The sequence below is a fragment of the Saccopteryx leptura genome, chromosome 10, assembly GCF_036850995.1.
Source record: "Saccopteryx leptura isolate mSacLep1 chromosome 10, mSacLep1_pri_phased_curated, whole genome shotgun sequence".
Taxonomy (NCBI): Eukaryota; Metazoa; Chordata; class Mammalia; order Chiroptera; family Emballonuridae; genus Saccopteryx; species Saccopteryx leptura.
In genome coordinates this window covers 61,531,473-61,549,296 of record NC_089512.1, presented here as the reverse complement: position 1 = coordinate 61,549,296, position 17,824 = coordinate 61,531,473, and the positions used below count along the sequence as shown (strand labels likewise).

Below are 17,824 nucleotides of genomic sequence, written 5' to 3'. Positions count from 1 at the left end.
TCTTTGGCTTCCCAAGCAACCTTTATTTCTTTTCTCCTGTTTCTTTCCTACACAGATCTTACACAGGAAACACTGCAGGAAATATTTGTCCACCTTGAAAATTTACATTGACCTAGAGAACGAGGGCAGAAAGAAATCAAGCTATGTCTGAAATCCAGCAGACTGAGGCCAAGCAAGAGTGAGAAAGCCAGACCCGAGGGAGGAATCTGACATGTAGAGATTAGTTTCTAAAACCTCAAAGATTTTTTTGTAGCATAATAATTTTTTATTTACTTTTTTCAAATGCCATGATAACTAGCTAACTATAGGCTCCATTTATGGACAGAAACAACCCAGGCAGTTATTCATAATAGTTGTGCACGTAGACAAAGAGAGAACTTGAGCAATGTGCTTATGTTGTGAGTCTGTCCTTGGGTGGGGTGGGGGGTGGTCAGCAAATGGAATTATGCCCCTGTGGTTGTATGCAGAGTTAGACAGCCATGTTTACAGGGGATCTACAAAACATGAAAAATGCCCCCCACCCTCGCTGATATTTCCAACAGTCACCTTGGTGCATGCAGTGTAAGTTCTGCAGAATTACTCCGGTTAGCATCTCAATACCAATCTCATGACCTGATTGCTTCCCTCACTAGCTAGAATGGGACAAGATGCTGATGTAGCCTGAGGAGCAGGGAGGCTGAGGGGTAAGGGGCAATCCCAAAGGGGTACTCAGTTTGCCAGCCTAACCTCCTTTCCCATTTTGTGTACTGTGCTGAGCCCTTTCTGGAAGGAGAGGAACAGAACAAGGAGCGAGGGGTGCAGCATGCCCCTCAGCATTAATTTCTTACCCGTATTTTTATATATTTATACCTTTTCTACTTCCAAAAACACTCAAGGCTCTGACTTAGCAGCCTAGCTATCTGCTGCCATCCCCATTTCCTTGGCTTCTGACACCTTAGAGTCATATATGTCCCTTTGGATATCTAGTGTGTTTCTCAGGTTGGGCTGCTTTTATTATAGGAGAGGAATGACTGAGGCCCAAACCCCCAAACCCGATGCTTTAATCAATAACGGAGCACTTAGCAGTCCTTCCTCTGGCTCCTCAGGAGGATATCAGGAGAGTGCGATGCTGGCAGCCTCTTCCAAAAAGGTCAAAAACTCAGTCACAGATGGAGTGGTGCTCGCAGCAGCTCAGCTGGCCACTGCAGGACTTGCTCTCTCTTGCCTCCCTTGTGCCCCATATGGACGAGGGCCCAGGCCTCAGCACAAAGGTGGCATTTGTGGAAGTCAGAGAGGGACAGCCTTCTGCATGGCTCTTCGTCTGCTTCTGTCCAGGGAAGTTAGCGTTGCAGGTGGATGGAGCACAGATGTCTGGGTCCCTCTGGACCCATAAATCCCTCCCACAGCCCGCCCCCGCTTGCCTGCTCTGGAGGAAAATCAGCCCAGCTCTGAGAGAGGTCTGCATGCACTCCTCCTGTGGAACGAGGAAGGCAGGCTCGCCTTCCGCCCATTGGCCAGGCACCTCCCGTCACAGTTGTGCGCGCCTGGCGCACCCATCTGCATCCAGTGCATGCTGTGGAATGCTGTGTTCATTACACTGTGATTGAGCCCACCCTCCTCTTTGAACATGAACTTAATTTTTTTCCTTTGTTAAAGTGTATGTTCAAGGTGGAAAAATACAGAAAAGGAAAAAGAGGAAACAACATGTATCACCTTCCACTGTGAAACAACCCCTGTTAATATTTTAATAATTCCCTTCCAATGTTGTTCTAAGTATAACTACATACAGTACACACTCTGAGACTAATTTGGGGTTACTCTCAGTCTGTCCAGACTTATCTTTGTGTGATCTGTTCCCTTTTGGATGAAACCTCCCACGATGATCAGTTTCTCTTTTGCCTCTCTTGGTCTTGGCCTCACATATTTTCAATCTCTGCAGTTATGTATGTAAAGGTTCCATTTCATCATTGTTGTAACCTACTGGGGGAATTGTACCTTTTGTTAAAGTTAAATAATTTTCTTTATTTCTCTTTGTTCCTTTTGGTTTTATTTATTTACTTATTTTGCATTTTGCCTGATCTGCTTTGTTTCATCTTTCATTTTTATTTTCCCGTTATCATTTAGCTGCATTGAGAATTTTGTTACGGTGTAAGGGATGGGGTAAAAAAAGGGTGGAAGGATTTGTGCTAGGCCTGGAACCTTGGCGTATCAGGACAATGTCTAACCACCTGACATACCTGGCCAGGGTGCTTTGGTCTTAACAATATAAAATAACCTTATAGTTTGAGAACATATTTTTATGTCATTAAATATTTTTCACAGACTCTATCCTTAATGGATATATATAATGTTTGATCAAAAGAATATACCAATTTATTTAATCATTCTTCTAGTAATGAATATTTAAGTTGTTTCCACTCTTCCATCATGATAGATGACACTGCTTCAAACATCCTGATCACAAGTCGTGTGTGTCTGTATTTCTATCCTTCCTTAGATTATGTTCCCAGAAGTGGAATTCTGGTCAAAGGGTGCAAATACTAAAGACATTTGATAGCGTGAGAGCTCCAAGAGATGTCGGAGAGCTTACTGCCTATGTTTTCTTCTAAGATGCTTATGGTTTCACGGCCTACATTTAAGTCTTTTATCCATTTTGAGTTTATTTTTGTGATCTAGTTTCATTTTTTTGCAGGTAGCTGTCCAATTTTCCCAACACCATTTGTTAAAGAGGCTGTCTTTACTCCATTGTATTTCCTTACCACCTTTGTCAAATATCAGTTGTCCATAGAGCTATGGGTTTATTTCTGGGTTCTCTGTTCTGTTCCATTGATCTATATGCCTTTTCTTATGCCAGTACCAGGCTGTTTTGAGTACAATGGCCTTGTAGTATAACCTGATATCAGGAAGTGTGATACCTCCCACTTTATTCTTCTTTTTTAAGATTGCTGAGGCTATTTCTGTTCTTTTTTGGTTCCATATAAATTTTTGTAATATGTGATCTATATCTTTGAAGTATGTCATTGGTATTTTAATTGATATTGTGTTGAATTTATAGATTGCTTTGGGTAATATAGACATTTTAATGATGTTTATTCTTCCTAACCATGTGCACGGTATATGCTTCCACTTGTTTGTATCTTCCTTGATTTCTTTTATCAATGCTTTGTAATTTTCTGAGTACAAGTCTTTAGTCTCCTTGGTTAAGTTTACTCCAAGGTACTTTATTTTTTTGGTTGTAATAGTGAAGGGGATTGTTTCCTTAATTTCTCTTTCTGACTGTTCATTGTTGGCGTATAAAAATGCCTCTGATTTCTGAGTATTGATTTTATATCCTGCCACTTTGCTGAATTCATTTATCAGGTCCTGTAGTTTTTTGACTGAGACTTTAGGGTTTTCTATATACAATATCATATCATCTGCAAATAATGATAGTTTTACTTCTTCTTTTCCAACTTGAATACCTTTTATTTCTTCTTCTTGTCTGATTGCTGTGGCTAGGACTTTCAGGACTATGTTAAATAAGAGTGGTGAAAGGGGGCACCCCTGCCTTGTTCCTGATCTTAATGGGATTGCTTTTAACTTTTGCCCATTGAGTATGATGTTGGCTGTGGGTTTGTCATAGATGGCTTTTATCATGTTGAGGTATGATCCCTGTATTCCCACCTTGCTGAGAGTTTTGATTATGAATGGGTGCTGGATTTTATCAAATGCTTTTTCTGCATCTATTGAAATTATCATATGGTTTTTCTCCTTCTTTTTGTTTATGTGATGAATCACATTGATTGATTTACGAATATTGTACCATCCTTGCCTCCCCAGAATAAATCCCACTTGATCATGGTGTATGATTTTTTTCATATATTGTTGGATCCGGTTTGCTAATATTTTGTTGAGGATTTTAGCATCTATATTCATCAGAGATATTGGCCTATAATTTTCTTTCTTTGTGTTGTCTTTGCCTGGTTTTGGAATCAGAATTATGCTCGCCTCATAAAAGGAGCTTGGAAGTCTTCCTTCCTCTTGAATTTTTTGAAATAGTTTGAGAAGGATAGGAGTTAATTCTTCTTTGAATATTTGGTAGAATTCAGTTGTGAAGCCATCAGGCCCCTGACTTTTCTTTGTTGGGAGTTTTTTGATAACTGTTTCGATATCATTTGGTGTAATTGGTCTGTTTAGGTTTTCTGATTCTTCCAAATTGATTTTTGGAAGATTATATGTTTCAAGGAATTTGTCCATTTCATCTAGGTTGTCTAGTTTTTTGGCATACAGTTCTTCATAGTATTTTTTTTATAATATTTTGTATTTATGTTGTGTCAGTTGTTATTTCTCCACTCTCATTTCTAATTTTATTTATTTGAGTCCTCTCTCTCTTTTCTTGAGTCTAGTTAAAGGTTCATCAATCTTGTTTACCTTTTCAAAGAACCAGCTCCTAGTTTCATTGATTCTGTGTATTGTTTCTTTAGCCTCTATGTCATTTATTTCTGCTCTGATCTTTATTATTTCCTTCTTTCTACTACATTTGGGCTTTACTTGCTGTTCTTTTTCTAGTTCTTTTAGGTGCAGGGTTAGGTTGTTTATTTGAGCTTTTTCTAGCTTCTTAAAGTGTGCCTGTAGTGCTATGAACTTCCCTCTCAGTACTGCTTTTGCTGTGTCCCATAAATTTTGAGTTGTATGCTCATTGTCATTCGTTTCTAGGAATTTTTTTATTTCTTCTTTGATCTCATTCTTAATCCATTCGTTATTTAACAACCTGCTATTTAGTTACCATGTGTTTGAGAATTTTTGAGCTTTTCTGTTGTGGTTCATTTCTAGTTTCATGCCGTTGTGATTAGAGAAAGTGCTTGATATGATTTCAATCTTCTTAAATTTGTTGAGACCACTTTTGTGCCCTAACATGTGGTCTATCCTAGAGAATGTACCATGAGCACTTGAAAAGAATGTATATTCTGCTGCTTTAGGGTGAAAGGTTCTGAAGATATCTATTAAATCAAATTGATCTAGTGTGTCCAATAAAGTCTGCTGTTTCTTTAATTTTATTTCTTGAGGATCTATCTAGTGATGTTAGTGGGGTATTGAAATCCCTTACTATTATAGTATTGCTGTTGATCTCGCCCTTTAAATCCATCAAAGTCTGCTTTATATATTTAGGTGCTCCTATATTAGGTGCATAGATATTTATAATAGTTATATCTTCCTGTTGGATTACTCCCTTTATCATTATGTAGTGACCTTCTTTATCTCTTACTATATCCTTTGTTTTAAAGTCCAATTTGTCTGATATAAGTATTGCTACCCCAGGTTTTTTTTTCATTTCCATTTGCATGAAATGTTTTTTCCATCCTTTTACCTTCAATCTATGTGTATCTTTTGTTTTAAGGTGTGTCTCTTGTAGACAGCATATGTATGGGTCCTGTTTTCTTATCCATGCAGCTACCCTATGTCTTTTGATTGGGTCATTTAATCCATTTACATTTAAGGTTATTATTGATATGTAGTTGTTTATTGCCATTTTATTCTTTAAAGCTGTATTCCTTTTTTGCTATATTTTTTCCCACTTTGATCTCTTTACAACAGGCCCCTTAACATTTCCTGCAGCATTGGTTTGGTTGTAATGAATTCCTTGAGTTGTTTTTTGTCTAGGAAGCTTTTTATTTCTCCTTCAATTTTAAACGATAGCCTTGCTGGATTAAGTAGTCTTGGTTGTAGGTTCTTGTTCTGCATTACTTTGAATATTTCTTGCCATTCCCTTCTGGCCTCAAGTGTTTCTGTTGAGAAGTCGGATGTCATCCTTATGGGGGCTCTTTTGTAGGTAATAGCTTTTTTTTCTCTTGCAGCTTTTAATATTTTCTCTTTATCACTTAGCTTTGGTATTTTAATTATGATGTGTCTTGGTGTAGGTTTCTTTGGGTTTCTCTTTAATGGAGTCCTCTGTGCTTCTTGAACTTGTGTGAGAGTTTCTCCTGCATTAATTTAGGGAAGTTTTCAGCTATGATATGATTGAACAAAGTCTCTATCCCTTGTTCTTTTTCTTCTTCTTCAGGAACCCCTATGATGCGGATGTTATTTTTACTCTTCATGTTGTCACAGAGCTCTCTAAGAGTTTCCTCAGACTTTTTGAGTCTCTTTTCTTTTTTCTTCTCTGCTTTCATGCCTTCATTCCAATTGTCTTCCAACTCGCTGATTCAATCCTCAGCTCTATCTATCCTGTTTTTAATTCCTTCCATTGTGGTCTTTATTTCTGATATTGTATTTGTCATGTCCGACTCATTCTTTTTTATACTTGCTATTTCTTTAGGTGTTCATAATGACCATCCATTGTTGTTCTAAGATCCCTAAGCATCCTTACAATCATTATTTTGAACTCTGCATCTGGAAGTTTGATTATTTCCATATCACTCAGTTCATCTCCTGAAGGTTTCATTTGGATTGCACCTTTTTGTCTTCTCATTGTCTGTGTTTTGTTTGTAGAGTTGGTTGAGTCTAGGCTTGGTGTTGTTTGCCTCCAGTTTTCAGTTGTGTTATTTCTAGGTCTTCTTGGGTTGGTATCAGCTATTATTTGTAATCCACTTTCGGATTTGGGCAGCTTTGAAGTCTTGATTTGTTTATTTTCTTAACAGGTGATAGTCTTGTTTACTGATCTCAGCAGGGGGCTTCCTTGAAACTGTATCCAGGAATGTGGTGGGTGTCACCTGAGACTCTGAAGGCCTCTTCCACCAACTAATCTCTCTGGGGCAGGGTGTTTTCTCAGCTTCAGTAGGGGGAGGTATATCTCAGATCTCCATGGAGACCTGAGTTACTGCCCCTCCTCCCCACTTCTTGTTTTCAGCTGTGTCTTGTTGCACTGATTGGAGCTGGAGAGATGTCTGGAGATCTCTGATCCGGAAGCAATTCAGTACTGTTTTGTGGGGAAGGATCAGTCCCTCCCCCAGCTATGGCCTCCTCCAGCACGGATGAGTCAGCTTTTTTTTAGATTGTCTCTTGCATTACTTAGCCCCTCACAGTCTGTCCCTCTCTTTCCTTACCACTTGGGAGATAAGCTGGTCTTTTCAACACACCTTGCTCCCTGGTCGCCAGGCAAGTGGCTGTGAGCAGTATTTTCTGCTCTTTTCCCTGGAGTGAGATCCCCTCTGGGCTCTCAGCCTCACCCCCCCGCCGTTCCGTTCCTGTAAGCAGGGGAGATTCAGTCGCTCCCTACCAGGTTTGTTGTGGCTTCTTCTTTGCTCCTTGGTTTTTGAGAGCTGTTCTTATAGTCCAGAGTTGGTTTTTCCTGCTGATTTTTTCTAAATTGATTTGTATTCCAGTTTGGTGGTGAGAGCTGGGTGTCTGTGCGTCCACCTACTCCGCTGCCATCTTCAGGTCTGTAAAAAGATATGTTATTAAGTGAAAGAAAAATCCCAGGAAGTTCAAAACTATTTTATCTCAATTAATCATACACACCTATAATATATATAGGAAAAACCATCATCAAATTTTTGATACTGGTTATCTCTTGGGAATACCACTATAGGAGATTTTTACAGTTCTTTTGTTTTCTATCTTGTGTTGTCCTCCTTTTCCCCCATTACATAGAATGACTAGTAGAGAGTGAATAAAAAGGCTGAGACTATTTGCTTTTGATTTTTGTGTTATGTATTTCTGTCATGCTTGAATTTTTAAAATACAGAATGAGGCAAAAGTTATAGGTTTACAGTTGTGAGAACATGAAACAGTTTATTCTTGTGTTTATTAATTATTGTATTATTTTCATATAAGTAACTGTAAATCTACTTTGCCCCACCCTGTAATTATATATTACCTTTGCAACTTGGTAAAAATGTGTAAGATATGAAAATCTTATATGATAAATATGGGAGAGGGGACACTTAGTAGTGACCTAGGAACAGAGATTAAAGGAAAGGTGGAAGGATTTATTTTGGGCCTAGAATGGCTCAGAGCTGATGGGAAAGAAGGGGAGAGAGGGCATATCAGAATTGAGGAAGGAGAGAAGATGATAGCATCTAGACATGGGCATTAAGTAGGAAAGTACTCAAACATATTTGTTTAATTTCCATGAGCTGAAATGACGACTTTCTTCTCTAGGAACCATACACTTAGTCCCTTGGTCCAAGGCGATGTCATACACTTTCTTTCTTTCTTTTTTCTTTGTCTTTTTCTTTTCTTTTTTTTTTTTTTTTTTTTTTTTAGACATACAAACAGACAGGAAGGGAGAGAGATGAGAAGCATCAACTCATACCTGTAACACTTTAGTTGTTCATTGATTGCTTCTCATACGTGCCTTGACCGGGGAAGCTCAAACTGAGCCAGTGACCCCTTGCTCAAGTCAGCGACCTTGGGATTGTGTTGATTATCCCACACTCAAGCCATTGAGCCTGTGCTCAAGCCAGATGAGCCTGTGCTCATGCTGGTGACCTCAGGGTTTTGAACCTGGGACCTCAGTATCCCAGGTCAAAGCTCTATCCACTGCACCACCAACCAGTCAGGCAAGGTCATACAGTTTCTATACCTGACAAAAATCTTTGGTCCAAGTTATTTGGCAAATGCAGAAACAAGGGTTTGTGTGTGTGTTGCGACCACACAAACCACACTGCCTTGCCATCTGGAAGGTATGGATATAGCTGAGAAACAACTTATATTCCATGTCAAGAGGAACTCCTGACTTTCTGCCAATCTTTACTATTCCTGAAAATATTTGTTAAACCATTGTAACAGTTGACTATTACAATTGAAAACTTGTCAATTTTTATTTAGTAATAACAACTTCATTAGTTGAGTATTTACAACGAGCCAGGTTCCATGTACAGTATTATCTTCACAGCTTCATTTCCTCTCCTCCATAACAATGCAAGGTAGGATTCTTCACCACTCAATAGGGGAGAAACCTGAAGGTTGAAAAATGTGCCCAAAATCACATAGCCAATAAGTGTAGGAGCTGGGATTCTGCAGAGTTTTCACAGTGCCTCTCCTGCAGTAGGCTTTTGCAGAAAGTCAGTTTGGTCATAAGAAAGCCTGCAGTTAGCCAGAATCTAAAAATAATGGCCAGACTTTTAGTCTGGGTCATCCCACTTCACTGTTGATTCTCCCTCTCTATTTCCCTGTGTGCTGGGGACAGTCATCATTGCCATTTTAGCTCTTGGAATATTTTATCATTAATATTATTGTGCAAAAGCCATTTACTGGTGACCAATGAAAAGGTTGGACTAGTTCCCCAGGCCTCTGAAGGGCATCCTATTTTTTGGCTTGCAGTAAGCAAATTATAAAATACTTTCTTCAGCTTTTCATTCATCTACTCAGAATCTCTCCCAACTACAGAAAGGTTTCTCCTTGCAGTGTGTCTGTGGAGTTTGACATTTATTGATTTTGAATTGGTCAGGTGTCTTTTTACCATGTTGTTAATGTGTATTAATCTGAACCAGGTTCTATATATGTGATTTTATGTGTTTATAGCATCATTTCAAACTTAGTGTTCATGGTCTTGCTGGTTTTGTCTACCGGTTTTGATTTTTCTTAGTTAATATCTCTTCATTATGGAAAATCTTGAAAACACAGCATGGGGCAAAAGTAGGCTTACAGTTGTAGTGCAATAATTCTTACATTATTATTTATTAATTATTGTATTATTTCCCATATAAACAACTATAAACCTATGTATGCCCCACCCTATAAATGTAGAGAAGTATGAAGATGAAAATAAAAATCGCCAATCATCCCACCATCTGGGTGCCACCTATTAACATTTTGTACTTAAACAGGGATCTTCCTTCTCTTAACTCTGCATGCGAGGCCTTCCCATCCATTATCATTACATTTTTCTCTAAAAGAATGTCTTTAACAACTATATAATGTTCCATTTTACGGCTACACTGTAATTTATTTCACCCCTATTGTTGGTCATTTTAGGCTATTTCCAGAGCTTTTGCCTTTATCAGCAACACTGTGCTGCTGAAGGGTTTTCTCCTCCTGTTAAGTTATCCTAGTGAAGGTCTCTCAAGTTGCTGTTTGGTCCAAGTAGTTCAGAGCTGCATCTGCTGTTTGCTAATGAATGGAAACATGTATACATAAGCACTAATGATGGTAGGGCAGTCAGTGGTGTAATAACAATGATAGGGAACACCCATTTCCTACTGACCAAGTACCAGGCACTTGGCTAAACCCTTGACGTACTTTTTCTTATCCTCACTATAACTCTGTGAGATACTTTTTACCATGCCCCTTTTACACAGAAGGAAACTGAGACCCAAAGCGATTCATTTTTCTAAGGTCCCTCAGCTATTGAGTTGACTTGAAGCCATGTCTGTTTTACTCCATGGCCTGTTTTCTTAACCTAAATCCACTGGGCTCAGTTCCTGTTCCAACACTTAACCTTGTGCCAGTCACATCAGTCCCCTGATGCTTGGATTTCTCATCTATTGAAATGGGGCAAAATACAAGAACCTGCCCAGTGCCTCTCCCAGGATTAGCATGAAGGTCAAGTGTGATGGAGGCCACACAGCTGAGATGTGTTGTCAATTTAAGTTAATTGCTCTAATCAAGCTCTACATGATAGACTCCTCTAGTGTGCTGTTGGAGAACATTTCCTGATCCCAGCTGTAGCCACTGTACATTTTGTTGTAACCCATTGTAGCAATATAGGAATGTGCTTTCCTCTGACAGCCCCACCCTGACTTGCAATCCATTTAATAATAAACCATCTGTCACAAAATAGCAATGGTAAGCATAAAGAATTTCCCTGGCTGGAACTCTTTTTTGTAGGATGTTCTCTTTGGCTGGAGAGACCTTCTGTTTCTTTTGGAAAAGGATGAGGGAGCACCCTGCTGAACAGGCAGTGTGAACAAACCAAATCTGTTCCATCATGCCTAAGCTCTGGGTGTACATTTCCTCTGACACATGTAAGGGACCTGACAGTCCCCTTTGCACCTGCAGCATCTTTTCCACGTCCCAACCCAGGCATAAGCATGAGCACCCATTTCCTAAATCTGCACTATCAGGGCTTGCTATGGCCATTGTTATTTTAGCTGCCAGTACTCATGAGCTTTGGGGTTTTGATTCATTTGCTATGCCACATTTACTCATGGAAACTCTTGCTTGTCCTGGAACATTTTTCATTTCAATCCCAGAACTGTCCCTCCCTGCCATACTCCCTACTCACAGGGCATCTGTGTTTGTATTTCTATTTTGCGTGCAATTCTTCTCAAGGCTGGGACCATCACTTTGTGGTGAGCCTCTCCTGGTCACCATGGAGCAGTGTCTCTCACCCCAGAGGACATTCAGCAACGTCTAGAGATGTTCAGGTTGTCATAGCCAGGGTGGAGCACTACTGTCCTCTACCAGTTAGAGGTAAGGATACTGGAGAACATCGAAAGATGCACAGGGCAGCTCCTCACAAGAAATAAATTTCTGGTCCAAAATGTTAGTGGTAGCAAGACAGAGAATTCCTGCCGTGAACTGAGAAGTAGCCTGAAACTCCTTTATTTGGCACACTTGAACCTTGCCTTAGGGAAAGCAGGGTAGGATATTGGTTAAAAACTGGTAGTGGGGAGGGGGTCGGGGGATGGACTGAACTAGACCAGACCTGCATGTCATTCTGAGTACACCATTGACTTGATTGAAATTCTTGAGCACTATTCATTGGCTGCATGACTTTGAGCAAATGTCACACTCTCTGAGACTCAAGTTTCCCATCTGTAAAATGGGTAGAAATCCTTACCTCGTGGGTATAGCAGGGCTCTAAAGCTTGCCTCACAGTACCAGCACATACAGCATGCCATTCATTCATTAGGCAGGCTGGGGAGGTCCTACCTTGCCCATTGCTGATGAATCCATTGGTGAACGGAACAGATAGATATCCTTGTCTTCATGGTGCTTACCTTCTATTGGGAGGAAACAGATATACCAGAAACAAACAGTAAGTGATATCATATGTTACATAGTAGAAAATAAAGAGAAAAATAGCATAGAAAAGGGGAGGATGGGAAGTGTCAGGGACACTGAAAGAACATGACTTTTCTCTAGCAGTAGTCAAATGTTCCTCCCCCAGTTTCAATCCTCTTGTCTAATTGTGCCTAGTTATATTAATGACTGATAGGGGTGTAGGTTGTGGTGTGTGGTCAGTGGCTTAGTGGCTGTGAGCTGTCCCCAGGACCAGCCAGCTGTTGACCACATACCTGACCAACATTCTTTATTTCTTCTTTGGGATTCTTCCCCTTTCTAAGTGGAATTTAAAAAAGACAAAACCTTTTAACCCAGCCTAACTAAAAGTGTGAATCTGAAGTTTGATTGGTCAAAGAGCCACTCAGTCATTATTCCTACAACAAATGAACAAATGCATTTCCTCTTCTTAACTAGATTTAAACTCCTAGAAGGCTGGGTCCCATGTCACTGAAACTTCCCCACAATGCATGTAAACAGCCCCCACAGTAGAAAGAGCTGAGGTTGGATCCAAACAGGTCTGGTTTTGAATCCTGCCTGGACACGTACCTTAGCCTCTCTAAGCTTCAGTTTCCTCATCATAAAATGGGAGTAAACTCCTGCGTTGCAGGGTGGTTGTGAAGATTGGAGAGAACTCGTCAGAAGTGCTAAGCTTGGTCAGGCATATAATGGCCCCTCTGTGACATCCCCCATCCCTTCCCCTGTGCTACCCAAGCCCAGCAATCACTAAGGAAACATAAAACAAGGAATTCTTAGAAATAGAATAGAGCTCATGTGGTATAGCTCATGCCCCTTTATTTGCCTCAGACTGCAACAGAAGAAAATTTCCAACTCTCTGGGAAACTTTTCAATAAATACATGAAAATATTCTCAATCTTACATTCAGAACATGAAATTGAAATTAAGGAATTATAGTTGTTTTTCCTATTAGGTTGATAGTAATATCCTGTTGATGAGAGTCTTGAACAAGTGTACTTACTAACATGCCATATAGCTTTCTGGGGACAGACTGTTTGGAGGTCAAGTACAAAGGAAATGTTAAAATGTTAATACTTCTTAGACCAAGGACTTCTACTTAAGAAATCTGTCTTACAGAAATACCATCACAAATACATAAAAAGGATGTTCACTGAGGCAGTTTTTGTAATAGCCAGACACTGGAAACGATTTCAATGTCCATCATTTGAAGTCTGATTGAATCCATATGGTCCACATAGACCATGGAATGCTAACTCTGCAGCCATTAAGAGGAATAAGTGTCTTTGGGTGATGGAAATGGTTTGGAACTAGATAAAGGTGATGGTTTTACAACATTGTGAGTCTACTAAAGGCAACTGAATTGTTCACTTGAAAAATGGTTAATTTTATGTTATGTAAATTTCACCTCAATAAGTTAGTTTTTAAAGAGTGAATCTTATATACTAACATGGAAAGACATATTGTTGAATGAAAAGAGAAAACATTGTGTTTTCTGTGACTGTTAACAAATGTATAGAAAAGGTTTGACAAGATCTAGAACAAACTCAATAGCATTTATTTCTGGGATGTGGACTTGGAAAAAATGAGGGGATTTGTACTTAATTTTATATAGTTTTGTAATGTATGAAAATTTAAAGTTAGCATACATTACTTACAAACTGGTGGTAGGGAAGGAGAGAGGTGTTTGAAGTTGGTCAGGCACTGAAACTAACAGGTGGAAGGTTCATTGTCTCAAGTGAAAGTGGAAAATGTCTTTCATTCTGAATCTTTTTTGTGTGTGCCTCTCTCTGTGCTTTAATTCTCCCCTTCAACCCCTCCCCCATTCTCCCCACTCAGGCTGGCATCAGAACCACTAACTGAGATGCATGAGTTATTTGATGACTCACTTTGCTTGTTTTGACCTTTCTGTGCCTGTGGCTAATTGCTTCTGAGTGCTGGGGATCTGTTAGCATTAGTCTGATCCCTATTTTATAAGGGCCTGTTTTCAAGCGATCACAAGGATTTGCAAGGTACTAATTGTGAATTGCACATTTGGAGCATGCACTTTCTTGACCAGCCCATGGATGGTCCAGCAATCATGAGCTCATGCATGAGCCCAGGAGCTCATGGGTGCCTGAACCAGCCTGAGACACTATGTTGCTACTTGCCAGCAGATATAACTCCCTGCTGGTAATACCTTGTGTCCCTGGGAATTTTCCTTTTATATTTTTCACTTACCCATTTTTCTTGCATTATGAAAATTTGTAAACTAGAATAAAAATCACCCAAAATGTGATCAGGCAAAATGGTAGAATTTGGTGGCATTTCCTTTATATCTTTGCTTGTGTGCATTTTTCATAAACAGTGTTCATATAGTATTTTAATAAGCACAGCAGATGGCAAAGCATGATGCATTTGGGGAATGGCAGATAGCCTAGCAGGCTAGATTGTTTAGTAGGGCTAGAGATAACCTAGTAGGGTTAGAAATGGGTAAGTGGCAGAAAGTGATCCTCGATATTATATACTGTGGTCAGATTATAAGAGGCATTATGTATCAAACTGAAGAGCTGGAACTTCACACTGATGGCACAGACATGTAGCCACAGTCATGGCAGAGAGCACTTGCTAAATAAGAATGTGGTTTTTGAGCATAGCAACACCTCATTGCTTTAGCAGTTTCCAGTAAGTGTTGAAGGCTGAATAGGATGCCCTTAGCTTTCTTCTTGATCATTTGGATTTGTCAAGAGAAAACAGTGTGGTAGCCTATTTCAGCCACAAGGGTGCACTTTCTGTGGTTAGCCCACCCCAAAATTTACTGAGACCTCTTTGGAAAATTAAAAAATAACTCAGGGACAGGCATCATTTGCTTGGTATTTAGTATGTATATTAGATGGTGCTTTTCAAGTTGACAAAACCTCAACTGAGATTAATGTAAACAGAAAGGGGAATGTACAGTGTGTCCGTAAAGTCATGGTGCACTTTTGACCGGTCACAGGAAAGCAACAAAAGACAATAGAAATGTGAAATCTGCACCAAATAAAAGGAAAACCCTCCCAGTTTCTGTAGGATGATGTGGCAGCATGTGCGCATGTGCAGATGATGATGTAACACCGGGTATACAGCGGAGCAGCCCACAGCCATGCCAGTCAAGATGTGGACAGTACAGAGGAAAGTTTAGTGTGTTCTGTGGCTCGCTAAATTTGAATCCATGACCAAAGTGCAACGTGAATATCGGCGCATTTATAACGGAGCGCCACCACATAGGAATAACATTACTCGGTGGGATAAGCAGTTGAAGGAGACCAGCAGTTTGGTGGAGAAACCCCGTTCTGGTAGGTCATCAGTCAGAGACGAGTCTGTAGAGGCTATAGGGATAGCTACCTAAGGAGCCCTAAAAAATCTGCGTGAGCCCACATCGAACTGCACTGAATAGGTATGAAACTGGGAGAGTTTTCCTTTTATTTGATGCAGATTTCACATTTCTATTGTCTTTTGTTGCTTTCCTGTGACCGGTCAAAAGTGCACCATGACTTTACGGACACACTGTATTAGCCCCTTAGTCTAAGAATGGCTCTTCCTGGCTTTAAGAACAGTGGGATCCCAGGACTCAAAACAGTGTAGACTAAACTTGTTCCCTCTCTTCATCCCTCCATCAGTGTCTCTGACCATCCTTCATTCTGTGTATCCCTTTATTCTCTCCTATATCAGACAGACTCTTCTTTGTGACCAGAGAAAGTTGCTGCAGGAAACTTCTGCTCATGTTAACTCTTGAGTTCACAATCCCAAAAGAATCAAGAGTCCTTCCATCTTTCTCCTATGACTCATGTAACACATTTCAGGGAATCAGGTGCCCCTCCCAGAACCTGGGTAGAGAAGTGCTCTGATTGGTCAGGTCAGGGGGACTCCAACCAAACTGAGTCAGGCCCGGGATATGCAAGGATAGTGGGATTCTGTTCCTAGAAGGAGGAAGACAGCAGGAGTACTGGCCAGAATTTTTTTAAAGAACATCCATTACTGTTAATCGTTGTTCTTCTGAGGAGTGGAAATGTTTAACGGAAAAAAAGTAGAGCCATCATTTGTCTGAGTGCTGCCTTTGTGCATGTTTTGTGCTTTCTCCAGGTCATGGATACTCCCAGCCCATGTATAAAGTGGCCCTTGCCCAATTTTCCTTAGCACATAGGCTCAAGACAATGCCCTCCTCCCCCAAAGGCCTGGTGGCGTTGTCCTCTCTTTCTTGCTGATGTCTGATTTATGTTCTGTCAGGGACAGGAAGCTGTTCAAATGGTCCACCCCATCCTGCTGCTGCCCCGTGACAGTTTGTTTTTCTTATCGTTCAGCGTTCCATTAGCTTCCGCAGTGAGAGCCGGCCTGACATCCTCGCCCCCCGGCCCTGGTCCAGAAATGCCGCTTCCTCGAGCACCAAGCGGCGAGACAGCAAGCTGTGGAGTGAGACCTTCGATGTGTGCGTCAATCAGATGCTTACTTCCAAGGAAATCAAACGTCAGGAGGTAGGCTTGGGACCCACGGAGTTTGCTGTGTGTCTAGAGGCAGATGCACTGCAGGCAAGAGTCAGGCTGGGGTCTACACCACATCCCCGCATCAGTGCCCCATAGCGTTTGTTGTCAAAGGACAAATGGGGAGTGTCAGAACTTTTAAGGAACTGAGAAACCAGCATGCAGCTGGGTGGGTGTGGCCCCCACTTTAAAAAGAAACTGATGTGAAATCTGAATTTACAAAGATGATTTGGTAAGTGTCTATTTTGAATCATAGAGTTCACACAATCATTTGTTATATTTTGAGAGCAACTTTTAGAATATTTTAAAATATTCAGTTAATGAAACTTTGGTTCAGTTTTATGGGACACCTTTTTAGGGAATGAAATTTTCTGTATCAATATCCCTAATTGGCTATGATCATACTACCCTGTATAGAGAATTTGTCACATAAGAATGTGATGGTGCCCTGGCTGGTTGGCTCAGCGGTAGAGCGTCGGCCTAGCGTGCGGAGGACCTGGGTTCGATTCCCGGCCAGGGCCCACAGGAGAAGCGCCCATTTGCTTCTCCACCCCTCCGCCGCGCTTTCCTCTCTGTCTCTCTCTTCCCCTCCCGTAGCCAAGGCTCCATTGGAGCAAAGATGGCCCGGGCGCTGGGGATGGCTCTGTGGCCTCTGCCTCAGGCGCTAGAGTGGCTCTGGTCGCAACATGGCGACGCCCAGGATGGGCAGAGCATCGCCCCCTGGTGGGCAGAGCATCGCCCCTGGTGGGCGTGCCGGGTGGATCCCGGTCGGGCGCATGCGGGAGTCTGTCTGACTGTCTCTCCCTGTTTCCAGCTTCAGAAAAATGGGAAAAAAAAAAAAAAAAAGAAAACCAGATAGAAGGTGACGGAAGACAATTTGACTTTGGGTGAGGGGTATGCAACATAATCAAATGTCAGAATAATCTGGAGATGTTTTCTCTGAACATATGTACCCTGATTTATCAATGTCACTGCATTAAAATTAATAAAAATAAGATTAAAAAAAGAATTTGTCACACACCAGGCTATGCTAAGCACTTAAAGTGTGCATCATATAGTGAAATCCTTGTAATATCTATTTTTGTGGAGAACTTAACATTGGAAGAGGGAGTATTTGAAAACTTTCTAGGTTTATTTATTTATTTATTTTGTATTTTTCTGAAGTTGGAAACTGGGAGGCAGTCAGACAGACTCCTGCATGCGCCCTACCGGGATCCACCCGGCATGCCCACCAGGGGGCGATGCTCTGCCCATCTGAGGTGTCGCTCTGTTGCAACCAGAGCCATTCTAGCGCCTGAGGCAGAGGCCACAGAGCCATCCTCAGTGCCTGGGCCAACTTTGCTCCAATGGAGCCTTGGCTGAGGGAGGGGAAGAGAGAGACAGAGAGGAAGGAGAGGGGGAAGGGGGAAGAAGCAGATGGGCACATCTCCTGTGTGCCCTGGCTGGGA

General features: G+C 41.0%; 1 protein-coding gene across 6 annotated transcripts in view; it reads left to right on the top strand.

Annotated features, from left to right (window-relative positions):
- Window positions 1–17,824, top strand: part of ARHGEF3 (Rho guanine nucleotide exchange factor 3) — a 402,985-nt gene that overhangs the window by 356,128 nt on the left and 29,033 nt on the right. For all 6 annotated transcript variants that reach the window (XM_066351719.1, XM_066351722.1, XM_066351720.1 and 3 more), the window contains one exon: window positions 16,200–16,370. In XM_066351719.1, coding sequence (XP_066207816.1) covers window positions 16,200–16,370 — 171 coding nt within the window. The remainder of the gene's footprint in view (window positions 1–16,199; window positions 16,371–17,824) is intronic.